General features: G+C 39.6%; 3 protein-coding genes across 5 annotated transcripts; all 3 read right to left on the minus strand.

Annotated features, from left to right (window-relative positions):
• On the minus strand, positions 4,060-5,872 carry LOC104746999 (FAD-dependent urate hydroxylase-like). The gene is made up of 6 exons (XM_010468561.2): positions 5,707-5,872; positions 5,476-5,622; positions 5,344-5,406; positions 5,093-5,255; positions 4,802-5,030; positions 4,060-4,727 (listed from the first exon to the last, which is right to left on the minus strand). Exons 1-6 carry the CDS (start codon positions 5,781-5,783, stop codon positions 4,168-4,170), a joined length of 1,239 nt encoding a protein of 412 aa, XP_010466863.1. The 5' UTR covers positions 5,784-5,872; the 3' UTR covers positions 4,060-4,167.
• LOC104747000 (FAD-dependent urate hydroxylase-like) lies at positions 6,059-7,927 on the minus strand. The gene is made up of 6 exons (XM_010468562.2): positions 7,786-7,927; positions 7,569-7,715; positions 7,437-7,499; positions 7,182-7,344; positions 6,874-7,102; positions 6,059-6,800 (listed from the first exon to the last, which is right to left on the minus strand). The coding sequence occupies exons 1-6, from the start codon at positions 7,866-7,868 to the stop codon at positions 6,265-6,267; spliced, it is 1,221 nt and encodes a 406-aa protein (XP_010466864.1). The 5' UTR covers positions 7,869-7,927; the 3' UTR covers positions 6,059-6,264.
• On the minus strand, positions 21,426-24,071 carry LOC104747001 (probable ubiquitin-conjugating enzyme E2 37). Of its 3 annotated transcripts, none has more exons than XM_010468563.1 (6): positions 23,858-24,071; positions 23,677-23,746; positions 23,490-23,595; positions 22,590-22,688; positions 22,397-22,507; positions 21,426-22,310 (listed from the first exon to the last, which is right to left on the minus strand). In XM_010468563.1, the coding sequence occupies exons 1-6, from the start codon at positions 24,003-24,005 to the stop codon at positions 21,594-21,596; spliced, it is 1,251 nt and encodes a 416-aa protein (XP_010466865.1). In that variant the 5' UTR covers positions 24,006-24,071; the 3' UTR covers positions 21,426-21,593. The 3 variants fall into 3 exon arrangements, with proteins under 3 accessions (XP_010466865.1, XP_010466867.1, XP_010466866.1); XM_010468565.1 differs by lacking the exon at positions 22,590-22,688 and adding an exon at positions 23,257-23,355; XM_010468564.1 differs by lacking the exons at positions 22,397-22,507; positions 22,590-22,688 and adding exons at positions 23,063-23,173; positions 23,257-23,355.

The raw sequence follows: 25,237 nt of genomic DNA on the forward strand, positions 1-25,237 counted from the left end.
TAAAGCGGCAGTTGGAGGTAGCTCTGGTGGATGATTCAATTCCCCCTTCCACAATCTCGGATTTACAGAATCGTTTACGTCAGGCGTATGGGGATGAGGAGATTTATTGGTATCAAAAGAGTCGGAGTAAATGGATGAGATTGGGGGATAAAAATTCCAAATATTTTTATGCCTTAACAAAACAGAGACGGGCTCGTAATCGGATCACTGGTTTGTTTAATAAGGATGACACCTGGTCAACTGAGGATGTGGATATTTGTAATACGGCGGTATCATATTCTGAGGATTTGTTTACTTCAACAAACCCGGATAATTTTGAGGAGGTCCTAAGGGAGGTCAATACGATTATTACAGTCGAGGATAATGACCAGTTGACAAGACCCGCTAAGGAGGCAGAGGTCAAGTCCGCTTTGTTTATGATGCATCCGGATAAAGCCCCTGGGCCGGACGGGATGACAGCTTTGTTTTTCCAAAAAGCATGGAGTATAGTTAAGACGGACCTTGTGACTTTGGTTAATGGTTTTTTGGTGGAGGGAGTTTTTGATAAGGACCTAAATCGAACTCATATTTGCCTTATTCCAAAGGTGGCCAAGCCTACTCGAATGGCAGAATTACGTCTGATTAGTTTGTGCAACGTTGGATATAAGATCATTTCTAAGATTTTATGTCAGAGGCTTAAGAGGGTTTTACCTGGTCTTATCTCTGAGACGCAATCGGCTTTCGTTCCAGGTCGGCTGATCTCAGATAATATTCTTATTGCTCAAGAGATGTTTCATGGCTTACGTACAAATCCGTCTTGTAAGGGGAAATTTATGGCCATCAAAACAGACATGAGTAAGGCTTACGATAGGGTTGAGAGGGATTTTGTGGCAGCTTTGTTACGGAAGATGGGTTTTGCAGAGTCATGGGTTTCATGGATAATGTTTTGTGTCACTTCGGTACAATATAGGGTTCTTATTAATGGTCAGCCGAATGGTTTGATAGTTCCACAAAGGGGGTTGCGACAAGGTGATCCTCTGTCTCCTTATTTGTTTATCTTATGCACAGAGGCTTTGATTGCTAATATACGGAAAGCAGAGAGGGATAAGCTTATTACAGGGATAAAAGTGGCGAACAAATGCCCGCCTATTACGCATTTGTTGTTTGCCGATGATAGTCATTTTTTCTGTAAGGCGGACAGAGGACAATGTCGGGTTATTTTAGATATTTTAAAACAGTACGAGTTTGTTTCGGGTCAACAAATAAATTTCTCAAAATCCTCGGTACAGTTTGGGCACAAGATTGATGACCATACAAAAACTGAGCTCCAGGATGTTCTCGGGCTCACAGCTCTGGGAGGTATGGGGTCATATTTAGGTTTACCCGAAAGTTTGGGTGGGGCTAAAACCAAGGTATTCTCTTTTGTTCGTGAGCGGATTCAAAGTCGGACGAATGGTTGGACTGCAAATTTGCTTTCAAAAGGGGGAAGGGAAGTGATGATTAAATCTGTTGCTACTGCTGTTCCAACGTTTGTGATGTCTTGTTTTAGATTACCAAAAACAATTACATCCAAGCTTACCAGTGCGGTGGCAAATTTTTGGTGGAATACTAATGGTCAGACAGGGGGCATGCATTGGCTGGCCTGGGAGAAATTATGTGTCAGCAAACAGTTGGGTGGTCTGGGTTATAGGAATGTGGATGACTTTAATTCGGCATTACTGGCCAAGCAACTATGGCGTCTGATAGACGTTCCAGAGTCTTTGTTTGCCAGGGTTTTTAAGAGTAGGTATTATAGGAATACGCATCCTTTGGATCCGATTAGGTCATACTCTCCCTCCTATGGATGGAGGAGTATCTGTTCTGCTCGCTCTCTGGTAAGTAAAAGGGCTTATTAAACGGGTTGGCTCAGGGGACACCATCTCTATATGGTCTGACCCTTGGGTACCAGCTCAATTCCCGAGACCAGCTTTAAGTAAGGGCCCGTTACAGGACCCTTCTCTTCAAATGAATCATTTAATTGATCGACAAACTAATACTTGGCGTATGGATATGCTTGATGAGCATTTTGATCCACTTGATGTTGCATTGATAAGGGCTATACCATTGGGTGGTAACCAAAAGGATGATCCTTTCGGTTGGCACTTCACGAAAACTGGGCGGTATACAGTCAAATCAGGCTATCACTGCACGTCATGACGTGGTTCGGACTTTTGCGGCCACTGGTTCTGGCCCAGAAATTACCCCCTACTCGCTAGCGTGTGGAGGGCTCGTTGTCCACCTAAGATCCAGCATTTTATGTGGCAGGTTTTATCTGGTTGTATTTCGGTTTTTGCAAATTTGGGACGACGGGGTATTGCTTGTGATTTACGGTGCGTACGATGTGGTGCGGATATGGAGACAATAAATTACGCTATCTTTGTGTGTCCTCCGGCCCGTCAGGTTTGGGCCCTAGCACATGTGCCGGTGGGTCCTAATTTCTTTCCGACAGAATCGGTATATGCAAATGTTGATCACTTTTTAGGGCAGCAGAATCCTGGGGCTCATGTTGCGGCTTTCCCTTGGCTCATGTGGTTTATTTGGAAAGGAAGGAATGCACGTGTCTTTGACAATATAATTGAGCGGCCGGAGGATATTGTTAGGGTAGCAGAGGGAGAAGCTGCAGCGTGGCAGCAGGCTCAGCTAGAGGAAGATCAAGTGACCTATCCCATTATCCCAAGTGTTTCGGAGATACCAGTTAGGGTGGCTACTGCTTCCCTTCCTTTGGTCTATTCGGGATACCGTTGTTTCATAGATGGCTCTTGGAAAGCAGGGAATTTGTATGCAGGTGCTGGATGGTGTTGTACCTCGGTCCAGACAGAGTTGCCGTTTTTGGGAGCCAAGAATTTTCGGCGAAGCCTCTCTCCATTACATACAGAAGTTGAAGCGTTCCTTTGGGCGATGCGCTGCATGATCGGCCATGACTTCAGAGAGGTGGCTTTCTATACCGACTGCTCAGATTTGGTGAAGATGGTGTCTTCCCCTTCCGACTGGCCAGCGTTCTCGGCGTACCTTGACGACATCAAAACTGATAGGGAGGAATTCTCTTCTTTCTCTTTATCTTTAATTCCTAGAAATGCTAATGTAAGGGCGGATTCTTTGGTACGCCAAGCGCGTACATCTCCGCACCAAGTTTTGTTTGTAAACGATTTCCCTACCAATTGGCTCGTCTGAGCTGATCTCTTGTTGACAAAAAAAAAAAAAAAGTTATATTCAAATTTGAGAGGATTGGTAATTTTCTTACTGACTGTTTGAATAGTAATATTTATACTCACTTTTATGAAGTAAAAATTGATTTTGGAAACAGAAATAGAATTATGTTTGAGTTATGCTAAAAAAATATTAAAATAATTAATTGAAATGAATTTTAAAAAATAAACATTATGTCATTTTAAGAATGGTCCTCAATTAATATTTTTAATATTTGTAATTTATTAAACGATTATTTAGGAAATTTATAGTGTCTTATACAATGTATTCATAATATTAGCATTTTTAAAAAATATATAATAATTTATATATCATATTTGACAACAAGAGCACAAGTTGTAGCGGTTCATAAAATATACAAAAAGATGATTGTAAGGTTGCAAAGAGATGACACGACTATAGATTGAACTTATTCATTTAAAACTTTTTTTTATGAAAAGTTACGACGAAGAGACACAGATAAAAGGTGACATCGAAAAGATGGAAACGAAAGGTTACAACGAATAAATGTGAACAAAGTAAGACGACTATAATGTAATCTCATAGCATTTAATCTTAAAACTTCGTTTAATTTGATGTGTGTAGCATTGATAATTATTTATTTAATCACATGTGAAGGTAAAATTATTTTTTTAAGAATATTTTTTGAATAAACTGTAATATCATAGTATTTAATCGTAAAATTTTATTTAATTTGATATGTGTAGAATTGATAATTATTTTTATTTAATCACATGTGAAGGTAAGATTATTTTTTAAATAAAATATAAAAAATGTTTCAACAAATTATATTTTTTGAAATTTTTATTAAATAGTTTAAAATCCCAATAAATTTAATCAAAGAATTTTTGTAATAAATATTTTACTAGAATGAGTTTCCGGTCCGAAGGCTCCATAGCTAGTATATATTAAAAAAAAAAAAAAAAAGAATTGGTGCAAAGATTACATTTCATGAGAACTAATGCTAAGGCTTCCGCAATCGAAATGAGACATTTTCAGCCGTAACCGAGAAAGGAAAGACCTCAAGAACCTGTCTGTGAACAGGTTCATCCACTTCCCTCTGCTTTGCTGTATGAAACCTACTGTATATGCCGCAATTATAAGATCAATGCTTCTCCATTTCCTTTCTCTTGCATACTTCTTTAAACCTACTTCAATCCTCTTATAACTCTCGTTTTGATCATCTTCTGTTTCACCCATCAGATCATTTTTAAATTTTATAGCTTCACCGAGACAACGAGCAAGGATAACTCCATCTTCCATGGCTGAGCAACCACCTTGTCCTATATCAGGGGTCATAGGGTGAAGTGCATCCCCTGCAACGCATACGTTGTCTTTTGCAATGTTTGCCCAAAGGAGCTCCCACGGAGGTCGATACTTTAACCGGGACATCACCATGCTATCAAGATCAGTGGTCTCCACAACACTCTTGATGTATTTAGGTAAGTCTTTAATCATGTTAAGCACAAACTGTTTAATGTTTTCAGGATTTGTCTCCTCGGCTGACAAACGCAAGGAGAGGAGTCAATGATAATAAAGAGGATATGAACAAGATCTACAGGAACGTTCCACTTACCTAAACTAGTAGAGGTGTGGGTTAGGAACCAGTAGACACTATTTTGGTCGCAGGGGACGAAACCTGAACGAACACCGTTACCATAAAACTGAAAGAACCTTTTCTCAAATCCATGGCCTGTTGGGAAATGAGCGAGCCCTCGAATTCCTAACCGGGCAGTTGAAGCCGGACTCTTGAAGCCCAGCCATTTACCTACCACTGAGTTCACTCCATCACACCCTACCAAGACCTAAATGTCGTTCAGAAAAACCCACAACTCAGTTAACATCACACAGGACAAGTAGTAACTACCTTGGTTTTGAGTGTAGTCCCGTCTGAGAGATGAACAATCTTGTAGTGTCCAGACAGTTCGATATGAACAACCTTGGATAAGAACCTTATGGTCCCTTCAGGTAACTCACCCGCTAAAGCCTCTAACAACATCTTCCGATGTACACATCGAACCTCATATTCTCTAACAAAAACCATTTCGACAAGGTTATAAAGTCTTCTTCTTTTTGTTATAACATTCATATGTGGAGTCCAGAGAACAAGAACCATACTCAGATTCTGGTAATAACATCTCTTTAGGAGGATTCTCAGCAGAGATGGATCCGACCATCCATCTACATCAAGATCATAGATAAGTTCCTTTGCCACATAATTGCTATGAAAAAAAAGTAATTATTAGTTACCCTTGAAGTCGATCATGGTGATTTCGAAGATGCTGAGAGATACCAAGAGCTTCTAGGGCCTTCCAAGCATTGAAATAAAAGGAAAGTGCAAATCCTGTGGCTCTTAGTTTCTCAGAAGATTCAAGCACCGTGCTTCTTATCCCAAGCCTGTGAACACTCCTGGTTAACTTAATTACTCTGTTTATATAACTCAAAGGCAGATACTTTCACAATTCTCAAACACACACTCACCTGTGGAGTCCAAGTGCGGTGGCAAGGCCGGAGATTCCAGCTCCGACGATGACTATATCTTGGGTGTCTGCTTCCATGGTTTTGTCGATAAGCTTAGAAAGCTCTGCTTTTTTGTTCTGTTATGGATTAAAGTAATATGTGGAGGTGGTGGAGGAGGATGGCTAGTCAAACAAGGCACTTAAGTAGCGGTGGTTACAGTCATAGTTCTCTAAATAATAAAAATCCGAACTTAGTAAAACATTTTAAGAATTAATAAAATATTATAAAAATACATTTTTAGTAATATTTACGAAAATTATCCTTCAAAATATTATCCTTAAAAAAATATTTATCCTGTTTTTTCGTAATTGAAGGTGAAATTAGGAGATACTTTAATTTGCAAAATGTAATGGTTCATTGTAAGAAAATGTCAAATACATTATTTTCTCATCACGTTATCTTGTTCACCAATGAGCCTTTGTATCTTTATCAATCGTTTCCTTTCTACTGAGAGTTTATATGATGATAGTCTTGAAGCAATAATAAGCTTTTGACTAAAACTCCCATTCTGCTTGCTCATTAATGGCTGAGGCTTCCACAGTTGAAATGAGACTTTTTCATCAGCAACCAAGAAAGGAAAGAGGACAGGAACTTGTCTCTGAACAAGGTCAGCCACTTCCATCCGCTCTGTTGTATGAAACCTACTGTATATGATGTAGCTATAAGATCAATGCTTCTCCATTTCCTGTCCCTTACATACTTCTTCAAACCATCTTCAATCCGCTTATAACTCTCTTCCTCATCTTCCGTTTCTCCTTTCGGATTCTTAGCTTTCATAGCTTCACCGAGACAACGAGCGAGGATAACTCCGTCCTCCATGGCCGAGGAACCACCTTGTCCAATATCAGGAGTCATTGGGTGAAGTGCATCCCCTGCAACACATACGTTGTCTTTTGCAATGTTTGCCCAAAGGAGTTCCCAAGGGGGTCGATACTTCAGTCGAGACATCACCAAACTATCAAGATCAGCTGTCTCCGCAATACTCTTGATGTTGTCAGGCAAGTCTTTGATCTTGGTCACCACAAACTGTTTGATCTTTTCCCGGTTTTTCTTATCTATAACAAAGCCAAGGAGATGAATCAATAATGATATGAACAAAGATATATATCTACAAGAAGTTTCATTTACCTATTTCAGTAGAGGTGTGGGTTAGAAACCAGTAGACAGTGTTTTTGTCACATGAGATGAAACCGTAACGTATACCGTTTCCAAAAAACTGAAAGAACCTTCTCCCTAATCCGTGGCCTGTCGGGAAATGAGTGAGCCCAAGGATTGCGAACCGGGGACTTTTAACCGGATTCTTGAAGCCTAGCCACTTACCAACCACTGAATTCACTCCATCACACCCCACCAAAACCTTTTAAAGACCACAAATTCGTTTACATGACCAGCCTAGCTATTTTACACATGAGTCGTCATGACTGAGTAGTTAATACCTTGGTTTTGAGTATAGTCCCGTCAGAGAGATGAACCATCTTGTAATGTCCGAACAATTCGATGTGAACAAGCTTAGATGAGAACCGTATGGTCCCATCAGGCAATTCACCCGCTAGAGCCTCTAACAACGACTTCCTCTGTACGCAACGAACCTCATATTCTCTAACAAAACCATTTCAACAAAAGTTATAATAAAGGTTTCTTCTTCTTTGGTTTAGTCAATAGTCCAGAGGAGAGAATAATAAGATACATACTCAGATTCTGGAAAGAACATTTCTTTAGGAGGATTCCCTGAAGAAATGGGTGTGACCACCCATCTGCATCAAAGGTCAACTAAATAAGTTCATAGTTTCTATTAATAGTAACAGTGTTTGATCGTTAGTTACCCTTGAAAACGATCACCGAGACTGCGAACATTCTCAGAGATACCGAGAGCTTCCATGGCCTTCCAAGCATTGAAATATAAGGAGATTGCAAACCCTGTGGCTCTCAGATTCTCAGAAGATTCCAACACTATGCTTCTGATCCCAAGTCTGTAACCACAACTTCGATTAATTAACTTACATGGACTATATAACGTATACTTTTGACACACACGCATACCTATGGAGCCCAAGTGCGGTGGCAAGACCGGAGATTCCAGCTCCGACGATGATGATATCTTGGGTACTTTCTTCTGCTTCCATGGTTTGTAGAAAGCTCTGATCTTTCTTCCTCTGTTATTGAGATTCAAGTCAACCAAAGAAACCACTCAAATTCAATAAAAATCCAAAGTTTATATATTATGATAAAGAGTTCATCATCGTGTAAAGAGTAGACACGCACTTTTGGCGCGTGGAATGAATTACAGACAAAACAAAACACACAAATCTTTGGACCATCAGTGGACCAAATTAATTTCCATAGTTAAAGACTAAATCATTACATAAAAAAAGAATTTGGTTATTTTTAAAGTCTCAAATCTGTTTGTTTAAAGACATATCACTTTTGATTAACGTTGAAACTTCAATCCACCAAGTATATGCAAAGTAGGAGATTTATTTGGGGATGAGTTAGTACAAGTAATTTTTAATTTTTTACTTTCCTTCCTATGGTGAAAATAGGAAGAAAAAGAAAAGTTATAAAAGATTCTCTACTATTAATATCTAAGGAGACATATGATCTCAAGTCTTAACCTTAAATTTTACGTAATTACCATGAATCCGTTATACATATTAGGTTGGTATCCGCGCTACGCTGCGGGATTAGTTTTTTTTTTTTTTTTTTTTTTTTTGTTTTTTTTTTTTTTTTTTGTTATATTTGTTTGTTTTGTTTTTTTTCGATTTCATAATTTAATATGTTATTTGGAATCAATTCATAAGTTTTTGAGAATTTCAATAGTATTTTTTTGTTATTATTATTTACATCATTATATGATACTTGATTTCTTTATTTCATAAATTTAGTTTTTAAATATATTTTAATTTTATTACCAAATAAGTTTAGGGATTACAAACCATTAATTCTTGATTTGTTTCTCACTCACAAACCCTCTAGAACAGTAAAAGAGATTACTCTTTGATGTCTACATTGTAAATTTTCTTGATGGATCTCTTAGAGTACTTTAGGTTTAGGAACTTCAACCTTTGTTTCCTAAATCTCACATAATTTATTTTTTACAACATTACAACATATTATACTTGTTCTTATATTAATCTAACACCTAAACTAAACAAACCCATTTAATCACTTGAAAAGCTTAGGATCAAGTTGGAAGCTTATCAGTCACTTGACAAGCTTATGATTAAGTTATGATTAAGTTCTTCAAGCTATATATGTTAATCTAGCAACATCTTAGAGAAAAAACAGAAAAACAAATCAAATTTTTACATTCTTAGATGTAAAATATGACAAACAGCGGGATACTATTTTGAATATTTTTAGTATAAATATAATTCGTAAAACATATAATTTTTTTAGAATTTGATGAGTTATCTTTACTTGTTGAATTATTATATTTTATTTATTTATCTAGTTAAATTTAGTATAATTATTTTATCTGTTGCCAAATAAATTGTCATTATGTCATTCTAAAGTTGAGTGTCATCCAATATCGACATCATAATATGCTTCTAACTCAAACCGAAGGTGGTGAATGATGTTGAAAGGACCGACCCTTTTTTTTTTCTTAATAAATAATAAATAATATATATATACATATATATAAATAATTTACAATTAGTCGTTCTATACCCACTAGCCACCTAACCATATTCACAATCAACATCGGAATAACAAAACCAATGTCCAAAAATAATCCAATAATAAACCAATAACAATCCAACATCATAACATAAGCAATATCCAAATACCAAATAACAAGAAACATGAAACCAGCAACCTAGCAATGTCTCTAACGACTCAACTCTAGCAACCTAGCAATGCCAGACAACATCCAATCGAGTTCCTAGAACATCCTCCTCTTCATTGCCTTGATTCCACAATCACACTTTGCCTTTACCTGCACCACAAACACAAATTGAGATGCATGAGTATTTGATAAACACTCAAAGAGGCAATCCTCCCATCTACTGGGCTATACATACAAGCAACAATGATTTCAATGTTCCAAACAAACAACAAACAAAACAAACAAACCAGGAAATCAAACATCGTCTCGCTGGAAGGGAGGTGTCGAACGACACCAGCCAAGTGTCGACCGACACTGGCCTTGGTGTCGACCGACACTACCCCACAGTGTCGATCGACGCCCAATTTGATGGTGTCGACCGACACCAAGTGGTGTCGATCGACACTCCTTCTGCAACTGCGATCCAAGCGAAGTTGAGAGTCGAATCTCGCTCCCAAATCTCCTCCAAATCATCCAATACTCAAAACCCAAGCCTTATACATCCGTAGGAACCTGTATCAACCAATCCTAGCAAGAAAAACACACAAACAGGCAACAAACAAGCAAGAACAAGGAAATCAAAGGCTTAGATTAGCCATGGTCATGCACTCACCTCTTTGCAGGAAGTTTCTGACCAACAATGGACGAATCCACACTCCCAGCAAGCTTCCCACACGTTCCTAGCCTTGAATCCTCACTCCCACAGCAAGATCTCACCCACAAAGCCTTGAAATCTCACAAAAACTCCCAAAAACTCAAGAACGATGTTTTCTCCTCTTTGTCTTTTGTTTTCAGCGGCTGGACAACCACAAAACACGACCTAGGTCGCTCCACCACTTAAATATCACGGTTTAATGGTTCTCCTCAAACCAAACCGACCAAAAATCGATAATTAAATCGAACCGGTCAAACCAGAAAACAGTCAGTGTCGATCAACACCCTCACCAAATTACCAAAAAACGTTTGCGGGTGTTACAATTCTCCCCCACCAATCTAGATTTGTCCTCGAATCTCATACAACCATCAGTCCAGGACTCCCGTGCAACCGTCTCCACTGCCCGCACTCCTCCGACCGATCTACAGAAGGTCACCTCTAGGCGATAGACTCACGCTCCAGGCGTTATTTGCTCTCGAATTTTTGGACTTTCTTTTACTCATAGGCCTAAACCTTGAGTTTTCATTGGCTCCCCATCAGACCTAAGTCTGCATGCCAATGTTGGCTCCTCATCGGGCCTAAACCCGCATGCCATAATATATAAAAGAAAAAATCCAAAACTCGTCTCTCGGGTTGCCACCCTACAGCGCGCCCCCGAATCGTCATTCGAAGTCGATATACCAACCATATTCCCAAGCCACAAAGTCTCATAATATGGCAGTACTAGGAGAACCTAAGTCCTCCAAGAGTCGCGAGCAAACAATTCTGAACACGTCTGAGTCCTATCCCTATCCAGGTTCCCTTCCCGTGGCTCGCGTAAAACATTTCAATGTCCTACCAACCACATATCCCCTCACTGGAATACCTCATGACCACACAAGGATCATATACATGCCACAAGGGCCGCCACAAAGGCCAAACAAAATGTCCTAAAGAGGACCGCCACCAAGGCCAAACAAAATGTCCTAAAGAGGACCGCCACCAAGGCCAAACAAACGTCTTAAAGAGGACCGCCACCAAGGCCAAACAAATGTCTTAAAGAGGACCACCACCAAGGCCACTCGTCCCGAAGGACCGTCACAAATACCATCTGTCCCGAAGGACCGCCTAAACAAGCACTCTGGCTAAACAGCCCGCCAAAAAGGCCAAACAATTGGCTAAACAGCCCCCCACAAAGGCCAAACAATCGGCTAAACAGCCCGCCACAAAGGCCACACAATGGCTAAACAGCCCGCCACAAAGGCCACACAATGTCTAAAAAGACCGCCACACATGGGCACATTGACTCGAAAGTCCGCCACTAAGGCCACACAAGCCCCTCTAAGGCTCTCCACCGCTAAAATGGACAAATTTCAACTCCCGAAAAACTTTCCATATTTAGCACTTTCCATTTTTATAAACTTTCCACTTTTGGAAACTTCTATTTCGGGAAACTTCTCTCCAAAAAAACCCCGCCTCACGGAAACTTTGTACCCCGAGCACCACCTCATCTTGTTACAGAGTCGCACAACCAACAATCCCAAGCGACCGAGTAAACAAGAGAGATGGGCTAGAATACTCAATTCCCGCTCTAGCCACGGATTACAGATGGAACCAGGCTAAACAAGCTCAAGTTGCGGCTTGCTTCTCATACCACTTCTTGAACCTTGCTTTCATCTTCGCCTCAGGCTCCCAAGTCTGCTCCTCAACACCATCACAGTCCCACATGACTCTCATCAAAGGAATCTTCTTCTTCCGAAGTTCCTTGATCCTTCTCTCGAGAACCCTCACTGGTCTCGCCTCCAATGTCATGTTAGGCTGAAGATCCTCAGGAATCTTAACCAACACCTGCTCACCCTCACGAAGACTCTTCCGCAACATAGACACATGGAAAACCTTATGGAATGCACGCATAACCTCAGGTAACTCCAGTCTATATGCTACTGGTCCAACCCGCTCAATCACTCTGAATGGACCCATATACCTCGGACTCAACTTAGTCTCTGAAAATGACCTGTTCGGACCCCGCAACATGGCAATCTTGAGGTACACTCTGTCTCCTACCTGAAACTCAAGATCTCTCCTCCTCCTGTCAGCATAACTCCTCTGCCTATCCTGAGCCTCCTTCATGTTCATCTTGAGAACCCGAATCTTCTCTAAGGTCTCCTGAACAAAACTAGCACCAAACATGCTCCTCTCCCCCACCTGAGTCCAGCATAATGGTGTACGACATGGTCTCCCATACAAAGCCTCATAAGGAGCCATCTTAATACTCGCCTGATAACTGTTGTTGTAAGCAAACTCTACCAGGTTCAGGTGATCTGCCCAATGGCCACCCCAATCCAACACACACATCCTCAGCAAATCTTCCAGCATCTGGATCGTCCTCTCAGACTGTCCATCCGTCTGGGGATGATAAGCTGTACTTATATGCACCTTAGTGCCCATCTCTGCCTGAAATGCCCTCCAGAACACCGAAGTGAACTTAGAATCTCTGTCAGACACAGTTCTCGCTGGCACCCCATGCAACCTGACTATCTATCTCACATACTTCTTAGCCAAGACCGCTGCTCCATCAGTCTTTTTAATGGCCAGAAAATGTGCTAACTTAGTCAACCGGTCCACAATGACCCAAATAGCATCAAACGTCTTGGACACTGGCAAACCCACCACGAAGTCCATAGTAATCATATCCCACTTCCACTCAGGAATGGGCAAACTCTTCAGTAAACCGCTAGGAACCTGATGCTCAGCCTTCACTAGTTGACACACATCGCACCTCGAGACCCAACTAGCTACATCCTTCTTCATCCCGACCCAGTGATAGTAACTCTTGAGATCACGGTACATCTTAGTCGCTCCTCGATGAATAGAAAACCTGCTCGCATGAGCCTCTCTCAGAATCTCCTGTCTCAACTCCTCATCTTTGGGCACACAAACCCGACCGTGCACCAAGATAGTACCATTATCTGAGACCTGATACTCTGAATCCACATCCTTTGAGGCATTCACCAGCCCCAAATCCTTCTCCTGAGCCAACCGCACCCTACTCAGAAGATCTGCTCTATCCACTGCTTCCAAACCCAACGGTTCCTGTGAAACAACACACAAGCTCAAAGCACTGATCTCTCCTACCAGAGACTCCATCTCCTACTCCTGAGCCGAAGCTACCCTCTTCCGACTCAAAGCATCTGCAACCGTGTTAGCCTTACCAGGGTGATAGGCTATCTCCAAATCATAATCCGCCACAAGTTCCATCGACCACCTCTGTCTCAAATTCAGCTCAGACTGAGTGAATATATACTTCAGGCTCTTATGATCTGTAAACACTTGTACATTTGCACCATAAAGATAAGATCTCCAAATCTTCAAGGCAAAAACTACAGCAGTCATCTCCAAATCATGAGTAGGATAGGGTCCCTCATGCTTCCGCAATTGCCGCGAAGCATAGGCAATCACCTTCCCATGCTGCATCAAAACACACCCCAAACCAACTCTAGATGCATCAGTATAAACCACATAGGGTTCTCCCTGCTCAGGCAAAGCCAACACTCGCGTAGTAGTCAACATCTCCTTAAGGCTCTCAAAGCCCTCCTCACACTCTTGTGACAACACAAAAGGAACATCCCTCCCTGTCAACTTAGTCATAGGGTGTGCTCTACTTGCAAAAACCTGCACAAACCTCCTGTAGTAACCTGCCAACCCCAGGAAACTCCTGATCTCTGTGGCATTCTGCGGTATAGGCCAATCTCAGATAGCCTGAATCTTCTCCGGATATATAGACACCCCCTCTGCAGAAACAATGTGACCCAGAAAACCCATCTCCCGCTGCCAGAAACTACACTTGCTCAACTTTGCAAACAACTTCTGCTCTCGCAGCTTCTCTAGAACTGCCCTCAAATGCACTGCATGCTCCTCAGGACTCTTAGAATAGACCAGGATATCGTCGATGAAAATGATAACAGACACATCCAGAAACTCCTGAAACACGCGGTTCATCAATCTCATAAACGCTGCTGGTGCGTTAGTCAACCCGAAAGACATCACCACAAACTCATAATGCCCATACCTCGTCATGAAAGCAGTCTTCCTCACATCTGCCTCATCTATCGGTATCTGATGATAACCCGACGTCAGATCTACCTTAGAGAACCAAGAAGCACCCCTCAATTGATCCAACAACTCATCAATCCTGGGAAGAGGGTACCTTTTCTTCACAGTAACCCAGTTCAAACCCCGATAATCAATGCACAAACGGAAACTCCCATCCTTCTTCTTGACAAACAACACCGGCGCTCCCCACGGTGATACACTAGGACGGATGAAACTCTTACTCAACAAATCCTCTAGCTGCTTCTTCAGCTCTGCCATCTCTGCTGGAGCCATTCTGTAAGGAGCCTTGGATAACGGCATTGTCCCCGGTTCCAGTTCAATGGTAAAAGGATCCGACCGAGATGGTGGTAATCCGTGCAATGACTGGAACACATCCTTAAACTCCTCCACTACCGGAATACCGCTAACCGTAGACTTCCCCACTGACTCTGGCATAGATATAGTAACCAGATAAGCCTCAAGGCCCTTCTCGATCATCTTCCCAGCCTGACTGGCTGAGATCACGAGACTCCCTGAAGTCGGTCTAATACCCTGAAAAACCAACTTCCCTCCTGGACGCTCAAACTCCACTCTACCCCGATGGCAATCCAAATGCACCATATGCCGATGCAACCAATCTATCCCGAGAATAACATCATACAACTCCATTGAACTGATAAGCAAATCCGCTGGCCACGATTCTCATGCGATCTGAATATCAACTCCCCTAGCTCGTCCAATAATTCTCAGGAACTTGCCTCCAGCAACTCTGCCTGTACGCTCTCCGGGATCCCCTCTGATTCCCGCACTCTCTGCACACTCCGGAGTAATGAAGCTATGAGAAGCTCCAGAATCAAACATAACATGGGACTTAAACCCGCTGACCAACAAGGTCCCTACACAAACCTCATGTGTTGAGAACCTAACACTTTATCACAGGAAAAACATAAAATTTAAACCAACTAAAATTCACAAAGTTTAAGTACCAGAAATTATACCTGTGATCGTCCCGGCACTGGTTCCACCAGTCTCTGTTGTCGTGTAAACCCGTGGCGCCTGCTCAATCCGTGCCACCTGCTGACCTCCAGGCTGCACCTGCTGCAACGCTGCCACTGCTGCCGGCTGCAACTTGGGACAAAAGGGTCTGATGTGCCCTGTCTCCCTACAATGATAACATACCCGAGGCCCTGCCGTTGGAGCACTCCTCTTAGGACGACTAGAAACCTTGTGATCCTTGCTCCCACAACTGAAGCAACTCGCACCACTCGGCCTCTGCGTAGCATCCCACCTCCTCTTGGTTCCCTGTGCAGGCTTACCGCCCCTGCTAGAACTACCCTGCTGCTGAGCCTTCCTAGGCTGAACTGCTGGAGCTACCACCACTGACTGTGCCCGGATATCCTCCTCAATCTCTGTTGCAGTCTCAACCAGCTCTGCACGCTTAGCATAACTCCGCCCTCTACAGTGAACTCTCAAATCATCACGTAGATCCCTCAAAAACCTCCTGATCTGAGCCTCCTCAGACTCCAAAGTCCGACCCCCATAACAAAGAAGTCGACTGAACTCCAAGTCCAGCTCCCGCACTGACCGTGTCCCCTGAGACAACTGAAAGAACTACACCTCCAACCAATCCAATGCCTCTCTAGGAAAATACTTGCGGTTGAATTCCAAGACGAAGTCAGCCCAAGTCATCTCCCGCTGCACTCTCCTAGCCGCCACTGATCTCCACCACAACTCAGCATCACCAATCAAATAGTAAACCCCTATGTCCACCCAAAAATCCTCAGGACATCTCAGAGTATTGAATTTACGTTCCACACTCGTCCTCCACGCATCCGCAATAGTAAGATCTGTACCACCCGAAAACCTCTCAGTGAAAAGACCCTTCATCTCCTTGAGCATAGACAAATAACGTCCATGAACTCTCACATCTGCAGCCACTTGATGCCGCTCCTCCGCCACCACTGGTGGCACTACCTGAGCCTGAGCCGGTACCACTGGTGGTAACCGCTCCAAAACATGTGCTAGCATAGCCGCAACGTCAACATCAGGGACTCCACCCGCTGGGACTCCCACACCCGGGATCCTAGCATCACCGGCCACTGGAGCATCAACACCGCCCCCTCCTGCCACACTCACGGAATCCCCTGGAACATCCTGCGACTCGCCAACACCCTCAGCTGTCACACTCTGGTCCTCGGTCTCACTAACCACTAGGACTCTGCCCCTACCACGACAACGTCCGCGTCCACAACCACGTCCGCGTCCACGACCACGACCAGCCACAGCATCATGTCTAGCCATCTGCACTACCATGAACAGAAGACTAAGCAAACAATTACTATTTAACACCGAAACATAAACTCACCGTGGAATCACACAGTCGGCTCGAAGAGGATGTTCTAGGACTCCATGCCACACACAATTGACTAACTCACATAATCAATCAAGACATGCAATCCCAAACATCACAACAGAAACCTAGTGAACCCAAACCTAGAACCGTAAGGGCTCTGATACCAAAATGAAAGGACCGACCCTTTTTAAAAAAAAATAATAATAATACATAATATATATATATATATATATATATATATATATATATAAATAAACTACGACTAGTGGTCCCATACCCACTAGCCACCTAACCATATTCACAATCAACAGCGGAATAACAAAACCAATATCCAATAATAATCCAATAATAAACCAATAACAATCCAACATCATAGCATAAGCAATATCCAAATACCAAATAACAAGAAACATGAAACCAGCAACCTAGCAATGTTTCTAACGACTCAACTCTAGCAACCTAGCAATGCCAGACAACATCCAATCGAGTCCCTAGAACATCCTCCTCTTCATCGCCTTGATTCCACGATCACACTTTGCCTTTACCTGCACCACAAACACAAATTGAGATGCATGAGTATTTGATAAACACTCAGTGAGGCAATCCTCCCATCTACTGGGCTATACACACAAGCAACAATGATTCCAATGTTCCAAACAAACAACAAACAAAACAAACAAACCAGGAAATCAAACATCATCTCGCTGGAAGGGAGGTGTCGACCGACACCAGCCAAGTGTCGACCGACACTGGCCTTGGTGTCGATCGAGACTACCCCACAGTGTCGATCGATGCCCAATTTGCTGGTGTCGACCGACACCAAGTGGTGTCGATCGACACTCCTTCTGCAACTGCGATCGCGGCGAAGTCGAGAGTCGAATCTCGCTCCCAAATCTCATCCAAATCGTCCATTACTCGAAACCCAAGCCTTATACATCCGTAGGAACCTGTATCAACCAATCCCAGCAAGAAAAACACACAAACAGGCAACAAACAAGCAAGAACAAGGAAATCAAAGGCTTAGATTAGCCATGGTCATGCACTCACCTCTTTGCAGGAAGTTTCTGACCAACAATGGACAAATCCACACTCCCAGCAAGCTTCCCACACGTTCCTAGCCTTGAATCCTCACTCCCACATCAAGATCTCACCCACAAAGCCTTGAAATCTCACAAAACCTCCCAAAAACTCAAGAACGATGTTTTCTCCTCTTTCTCTTTTGTTTCAGCGGCTGGACAACCACAAAACACGACCTAGGTTGCTCCCCCAGTTAAATATCACGGTTTAATGGTTCTCCTCAAACTAAACCGACCAAAAATCGATAATTAAATCGAACCGGTCGAACCAGAAAACAGTCAGTGTCAATCGACACCTCCTATGGTGTCGATCGACACCCTCACCAAATTACCAAAAAAACGTTTGCGGGTGTTACAGATGTACCGTTGAAAATATTTTTATTACACATGTTTTATGGTCCATTATTGCAATATTTTTATTACACATATTAGTCTTTACTACAATAAGTGTTAATAACTAGGTTTTCACCCGCGGTACACCGCGAGACTAAATCATAAATTATTGTATTTTACAGTGTTCGAAAAAGCGTTCTAGGCGTTTGCCTCCGCCTCGCCTAGGCGCTAGGCACTATAGCACCGCCTAGACGACCGCTTTAACCGCCTAAAATTGCAGTATTATCATTTTAGTATATTTTTCAAATTTTAATTGCACAAAATCTATAAGGTTTATTTCTATAAACATAATTATAAATGTTTAATATGTTATTTAAAGTGAATTGAAATAATGTCTTTACCTATTTTTTGTTTTTGATTTAATATTTTTATTATTCTTATACACAGTTTTGCATAATTATGTATAAAATAACGGATATATAATAGTTTATAGTGTAAATGCCTAAACCGCCTAATATCACCTAAATTCCGATTAAGCGTTCTAGGCGCTAGGCATTGGATCACCGCCTAATTAATGCCTAGCGCTTTCTTGAACACTGGTATTTTAAATAATATTTTTTAATTTATTTAGTTTTCAAATTCTCAATTAATTAACTTTTATCTAATTAATTTATAATGTTGTTTAGAATGTTTTTCTGCTTCTTACGTTTTATACAGTTTCTAACCTAATTATATTAAATTTGTTATTAGATAGAATATAAAATTTTAAAACACTTAGTTTTGTTTTCTATAATTAAACAGAGGTATATATCCTATATGGTATGTTAGTGTACATTTTTATGTGTATACAATTTTTTTTACTGGAATATTAAGAATGTGTTGTAGTATGTGTAATATTTTGTAGTTTATATAATAAATAATTTATAAGTTAATCTTCCAAACTATGACAACAAATCTATAGTATATGAAATAAACAAATAGTTGTAGTGTTGGTTCTATAGTCAAAACCCGCCATGTTAGGGGAATCATGCAACATGTTCAATGATTTTTAATTTACAAAAACTCATTATACGAAACCCGTGAAAGTAAAATATAGTATGTGAGGCTAAAAGTCACTTTTTATCAAATCAATTTTTCAAATTTTTAAAGAACAATACCTTTTCACTCACCTCATTATAAAATAAAGAAATAAAATATGTCTACATTAACAATTATGTTTGTACCTTTTAAAACACTTAGTTTCTATTAAAAAAATAAATATAAATAGAGTTAATTTGTTTATTAAATTAATTATTTAATACTAATATCATGCCTGTAAATAAGTGTCAACTTCAGGATTTATTTTATATATGTCTCCAAAAATGTATATATAGATGGCCCAATGGCCTTTTTCCTTTAGTAACCATGTTTCCTCTTCTTTACTAGATCTAGTTTTTTAATTGGTCCACCAGCTTGAAAGTTCAAGCTGATCTGTCATGCTCTGGTGAAAAATATACAAGTTTTATTGTATTGATTTTAGAGGATATTTGAATCTTAGATCATGATTTTATCTTTGTAATTAAGGAAACCTTATAGATTTTCTTTTTTTTGTTAACCATTGGGCCACAACTGGCTGACCCATTAGCCAAATTCTTACATTAATAGAAAGCAGGACTCGATCCCTGGTGTGATGGTGTCTTCTACAAATGGACTTACTTCCTGTCTCATGCCACTGCACTAAGGTCACTTCACAGGTATGTAAATAGTTACTAAAGATTTCATATTCTGTTTTTATGTAGATTCTTTCCCACTTCTGAGAAATCAAACAACTCTTAAATCTATTAAGGTATGTAAATAGTTTAAAAAGGAAATCTAAAATCTTTTATTACTCACTGTTTACCCATAATATTTGATAAAATATACCCAATAACAGGATTGGACTTGCCAAATTATAAAGAGAATTTTATGATTACTACCACATTCAAAACTGATTCTTTCTAGATGTACCACATTGCAAAACACCTTTCAAAGACTACCACACATCTCTTTAAAAATGACTATTATAACATTCCCACTTGTTTCTTTTGCAAAACCATTAAGAAGTGTTTTTTTTTGTTTTTTATTTAATATAAAACAACTCTGACAAAAGTTTTTTTTGTTTTTTTCACTTTTTTTTCTTTCTCTACTTCTTTACCTTTGTTTTTTTATTATAACTACATTAATTTTTTCTGGAGATTTAAATATAATGGTGAACAAGTTTATATTATATATAGACAATTGTAGCAAAAAATAAATTTAGTCCACGAATATAAAAATGCACAATGTTGAAGTTTTTGATAGACAACATTGAAATTTTAAATGGACAACTTTCATACTCTTACAAATTAAACAAGTTATATGAGTTATCCCAAGTAAATAAATTGTGCACAACAATGAAAATTTTGGTGGACAACATTAAATTTTTCGGTAGACAACATTGAAATTTTTGGTGGACAACTTTAATACTCTTACATATGAAACAAGTCATATTGACTCTCCCAAATTGTATTGGCGGACATAAATTTGAAACAAAAAAACATATGAAATCTGGTATACAATAATTATTGTCCATGAAGTTTGTCATTTAGCTATTTGTCTTTTTGTATTTTGGTTCTTTCTTCTAATATAAATTCATTTTACTTATACACATGATATTTACAACCCATTACATGTAGGTCAGTTTGTCATTTTCTCTTCCTGTTATGGTATATCAGAAAAGGTGTTTTCAATCGTGGTATAACTGGAAAGTTTGAAAGCAAATGTGGTAGATTTAACAAAATTTCCGATTATAAAGATATATACCCACTGGAGCAGTATCAATCTTTCAAGATATTCCAATTTTATAGTAGAAAAATTCCTAAATAAATTGAAAATGAAGAACGCATCTCTCAAGCTTTCGCTCTTGGTTTTCATTCTGGTCATCACATCTAGTAAGTGTTTTTATCTAAACAAAATGATGAAAAGGTTCAATACATTTTTTCTTACTATTTTATTTTTCATTTAATTTAGTTTTAATATAAAATTTATAATGCATAGAAACATCAAGAAAATTTATTACATTCCATTTAACAAAAAAGTAGTGAGGAACTAATGAAGAGATGATGATGTTTTTACATATGCAAATGATGGAGAAGATGTTGGAGCAGAAGCAAGAGAGCTACGTGGAGCTGATGAGAAGAAGAAACTAGAGGATTTCGCCGGAAGTTCAAGTTACGCCGGCGGCAGTTATTCTAACATACCGTGCAAGAAGGACTTCGATTGTCTCTTTACATGTCCCAAAGATGGAATCTGCAATGTTGGCTTAAACAAATGTTGGTGTTTCTAATTTCTAAAAAGTGCATTCTAATCTACTCTTATCAATAAGACTTTATTCATCGATGCTTCATAGAGTTTATCAAAGACATAACAAGATTCCCGTTTACATTTCAAGACTAATAACCATAAGCTTAAGAAAATTTAATTTGAAAGCTTTTGACTCCACCCAAAAAATAACAACAAAACAGTTTTCGTCACTTTTTAACGTCTACACTTGAGGCCTCTTCTTCCTTTTGCCAGTGATAACCTTGACCTTGAAGAGACTGTTTTTTCTTCTTCTCCACTATCATCACTGTCTAGAACAACAATGGATTCAAGTACTGCTGTTTCTTCCAAGACCGAGTTCTCAAACTCACCTCGCCGACTTCTTGCATTTTCATTTTGATTCATTTCCAGTTCCGTTTCAGTGTGCGCAAGTACTACCTTGGTTTTGCTAACTTCACTCAACTCTGCAAGTGGTTTCAATGACAGTTTTCGGCTTAGTCTATTGTTGTCACTCTTTGCAGCAGAAGTTTGAAAACTCGGCAAGGTATCCTTACAGGGCTGCTTCACCCCCAGAGAAAGCTTCTTTCCATTTGAATTTGGTTTCTTGTTTTCTTTGCAGGCAGCTGAAACTCCATTTGTGAGCTCTTCTTCACCATACAAGTCTTTCTTTTGAGATTGAGGAGGCAAGGCAAGAGATAACTTCTTCCTGCTCGTTTTCATCCCATCATTACCAAATGTGTTCGCCTCACCGAAACCAATCACAGCTTTTCTCTTCCCATTTCCATCCTCTCGTCGATCTTTTGCTTCGGTGTCACAACTCACTGTATGTGCTATGCCTAAGGAGGATTCCACTGTCAACTTCAGCTTAATCCCATCGTCATTGCCAGCTAAAATACTATTTCCACTTTCACAAGCCTTCTCATCTCCATGATTCTAAAGAGACAAAATCAACATTTACATAAAAGCTCATCGAAGATTCAGAGTTTATGAGGAATATATAAGTATAACAAGTTATGCACCTTAATTTGGAGGCTGGTGCTGCATCCATCAGCCTTAACCTTAGCATACTTCTCAGTCATCTCTCGTGCCTTATAATCAAAAGTTTGTCTATTGTATTTATACTCCCTGCTCTGTAAACAAAACAATAAACTTTAAAGAAACAAAAGCAAAAAAACACAGAGAAATAAATGTCTAACAAAAGAGTAGACTTACTACTTCACACATCAAACCATCATCCGGATTCGGTTCACCAAGCAACAACCTTATGCTAGTCAAAACTGTTGAGATATTCAAGGATGGTTGCCAAGCCCCCTATCAGAAAACTATATACTGTTATTGTCCCTTTTTATTAACAAGATTCACAACAGGAGCATTCATGTATTCCACCATCACTACCACTGAGTATCTATCTTTCATGTATTCTCTAATAGCAAAGAACTTCAATTTAACAACACATATCAGGCAAAAAAAAAAAAAAATGAAAACAAAGTCTCTATCTAACCTTGGGAGGGAGATTTAGGATGTCAAGGCAAATCCGGCCACTGTTATCGATGTTAGGGTGATAAATCGGAGTAGCAAAGGCCACAATTGGTNCTAAAGAAACAAAATCAACATTTAACATAAAAAAGCTCACCGAAGATTCAGATTTTTGTAAAGAAGAATAATATCATATAATAAACATGCACCTTAACTTGGAAGCTGGTGCTGCATCCATCAGTCTTAACCTTAGCATACTTATCAGTCATCTCTCTTGCCTTATAATCAAAAGTTTGTCTATTGTATTTATACTCCCTACTCTGTAAACAAAACAATAAACTTTAAAGAAACAAAAAGCAAAAAACTCAGAGAAAATAAATGTCTAACAAAAGAGTAGACTCACTACTTCACACATCAAACCATCATCCGGATTCGGTTCACCAAGCAGCAACCTTATGCTAGTCAAAACTGTTGAGATATTCAAGGATGGTTGCCAAGCACCCTATCAGAAAACTATACACTGTTATTATCCCTTTTGTATTAACAAGAGCTTTCATGTATTCCATCACTACTACTGATGAGTATCTATCTATCTTTCATGTAATTCTAATAGATGAAACAAAGTCTCTATCTAACCTTGGGAGGGAGATTTAGGATGTCAAGGCAAATCCGGCCACTGTTATCGATGTTAGGGTGATAAATCGGAGTAGCAAAGGCCACAATTGGTGGCTGAAATGGATATCTGATTTAACAAAATTCACATTTAACGATTGATTCAATTTCTAATCAGAACCAACAAAAAGAATAGAGTTTGATAGATTACCTCTCAGGGATTTGAATCTTCACATTGAAGATTCCATTAGCATATACAGTATCTTCAGGACCTTCGATTTCTTGAAAAAATCAAAAACCAAAGACGACTAAGAAAAAACTCAAAAACACAGGTTAAATCACAGAGAAGAGGAAGAGATCCATTAATCAGGCGAAATGAAGAAAAAGCTTACGAGCATCGATGGTGGAGAAATTAGATAAATCGCCGGAGCCAGCGGCGGCGGAAGAGAGATGTGGAAACGAAGCGCCATGTGGTGGATCGGTGAGGAGAAGCTTTAGCTCTTTGTGCATTCTCATGCTTAACCTCGCTGCTTGAGCCATTGATTGAGAAAAATAAATGTCTTTCTTCTTCGTCTTCGTCTCGACAGCTTCTGATTAAAAAAAAGATTTGGGGGCTAAAGTGATTTTGGCACTGGCGGGGAACGATTTTTGGATTAAAAAATTCTCAAGTCCCAATAATTTATGGGCCCAAAACTAATTTGGCCCAAGACTATCTAATTGATTTTAGAGAAAATAGCATATACATCCACTTTTTGTAACTTTAATAATACATACACCTACTTTTTGTTATTTCTATACTTTGATCATGTAAAATTACAGATTGTCCCCTAATCAAACTAAATTCAATTTTAACTCTCTTTTCAATTCTAATATTTATTTTTATTTTTTTCTTTTTTTCTTCTTATTTTTCTCTCTATTTTATCTTTCTTTTTTAATATTTTTTTTCGTCAACATTTGTTTTTCATTTTAATAAAAATATTGATCTTGCGACATTGAATACACCAAACATAGAATAGAAAAGACGACAAAAATTTAAAACATTTTTTTTTTTTAGATTTTCTTCTACGAGTGATCTACGAGATTTGGAAGCCTTCTTGCTCCTTCCACCATCAGTTGTACCTGTAGCAAGTTAGGAAGCCTTCTTGCTCTTGTTGAGCGCAATCTTTATGGCTCTCTCGACTCTTCGAGCATCAAATTTCGCTGATCGGTCAGACGAGCCAGTAGAGGGAGACTCAGTCACGACGACAGACTCAGGATCATGATCGGTGAAAACAACAGAAGAAGCACTCTTCTTCTCCATATCTTCTTCCGGTTCGCTGGATATGCGCACAACCTCAGCGAACGATCTTAGGACACGATCAGCTTCAGATCCAGTCTCTGACCGACTAAGAGATCCAAAGAAACCTTTCTTCTTCGGATCTTCTTCCGGTTCGCCGGATATGCGCACAACAACTTCACTTCCAGTTTTTACCATTTCGCCGATTTTTGCCTATTTTCTCTCTCTCTTGCTGACCAATTAATATACATGGTATATTTTTTGATTACCATGTATGTAATTTATAAATGGATTAAAACTACACCAAAATAATCAAAAAAAAAGATTGAAAATTAAATGATAAATGATTCATAACAATTTAGAACCAATGAAGTTAGATCAAATTCTCCTCTCATGTATATATATCTAGACACATTGTTTAGCTATGTCTACATACAGTTCTAGAGAACGAAATATGAGAACTGTGAATTTAAAGAGTCTTCTAAAACCTTAAAAC

This window comes from Camelina sativa, chromosome 15, assembly GCF_000633955.1.
Source record: "Camelina sativa cultivar DH55 chromosome 15, Cs, whole genome shotgun sequence".
In the NCBI taxonomy this organism is placed as follows: Eukaryota; Viridiplantae; Streptophyta; class Magnoliopsida; order Brassicales; family Brassicaceae; genus Camelina; species Camelina sativa.

Coding starts and splice junctions, on each gene's coding strand:
- LOC104746999 (XM_010468561.2), bottom strand. CDS start 5,783: ATGGAAGCAGACACCCAAGATATAGTCATCGTCGGAGCTGGAATCTCC. Junction 5,031..5,092: donor GGACTACACTCAAAACCAAG/GTAGTTACTACT, acceptor AACGACATTTAG/GTCTTGGTAGGGTGTGATGG. Junction 4,728..4,801: donor CCACACCTCTACTAGTTTAG/GTAAGTGGAACG, acceptor TGCGTTTGTCAG/CCGAGGAGACAAATCCTGAA.
- LOC104747000 (XM_010468562.2), bottom strand. CDS start 7,868: ATGGAAGCAGAAGAAAGTACCCAAGATATCATCATCGTCGGAGCTGGA. Junction 7,103..7,181: donor GGACTATACTCAAAACCAAG/GTATTAACTACT, acceptor GGTCTTTAAAAG/GTTTTGGTGGGGTGTGATGG. Junction 6,801..6,873: donor CCACACCTCTACTGAAATAG/GTAAATGAAACT, acceptor GCTTTGTTATAG/ATAAGAAAAACCGGGAAAAG.
- LOC104747001 (XM_010468563.1), bottom strand. CDS start 24,005: ATGGCTCAAGCAGCGAGGTTAAGCATGAGAATGCACAAAGAGCTAAAG. Junction 23,747..23,857: donor TTTCTCCACCATCGATGCTC/GTAAGCTTTTTC, acceptor GATTTTTTCAAG/AAATCGAAGGTCCTGAAGAT. Junction 22,689..23,489: donor TCCTAAATCTCCCTCCCAAG/GTTAGATAGAGA, acceptor GTTTTCTGATAG/GGGGCTTGGCAACCATCCTT.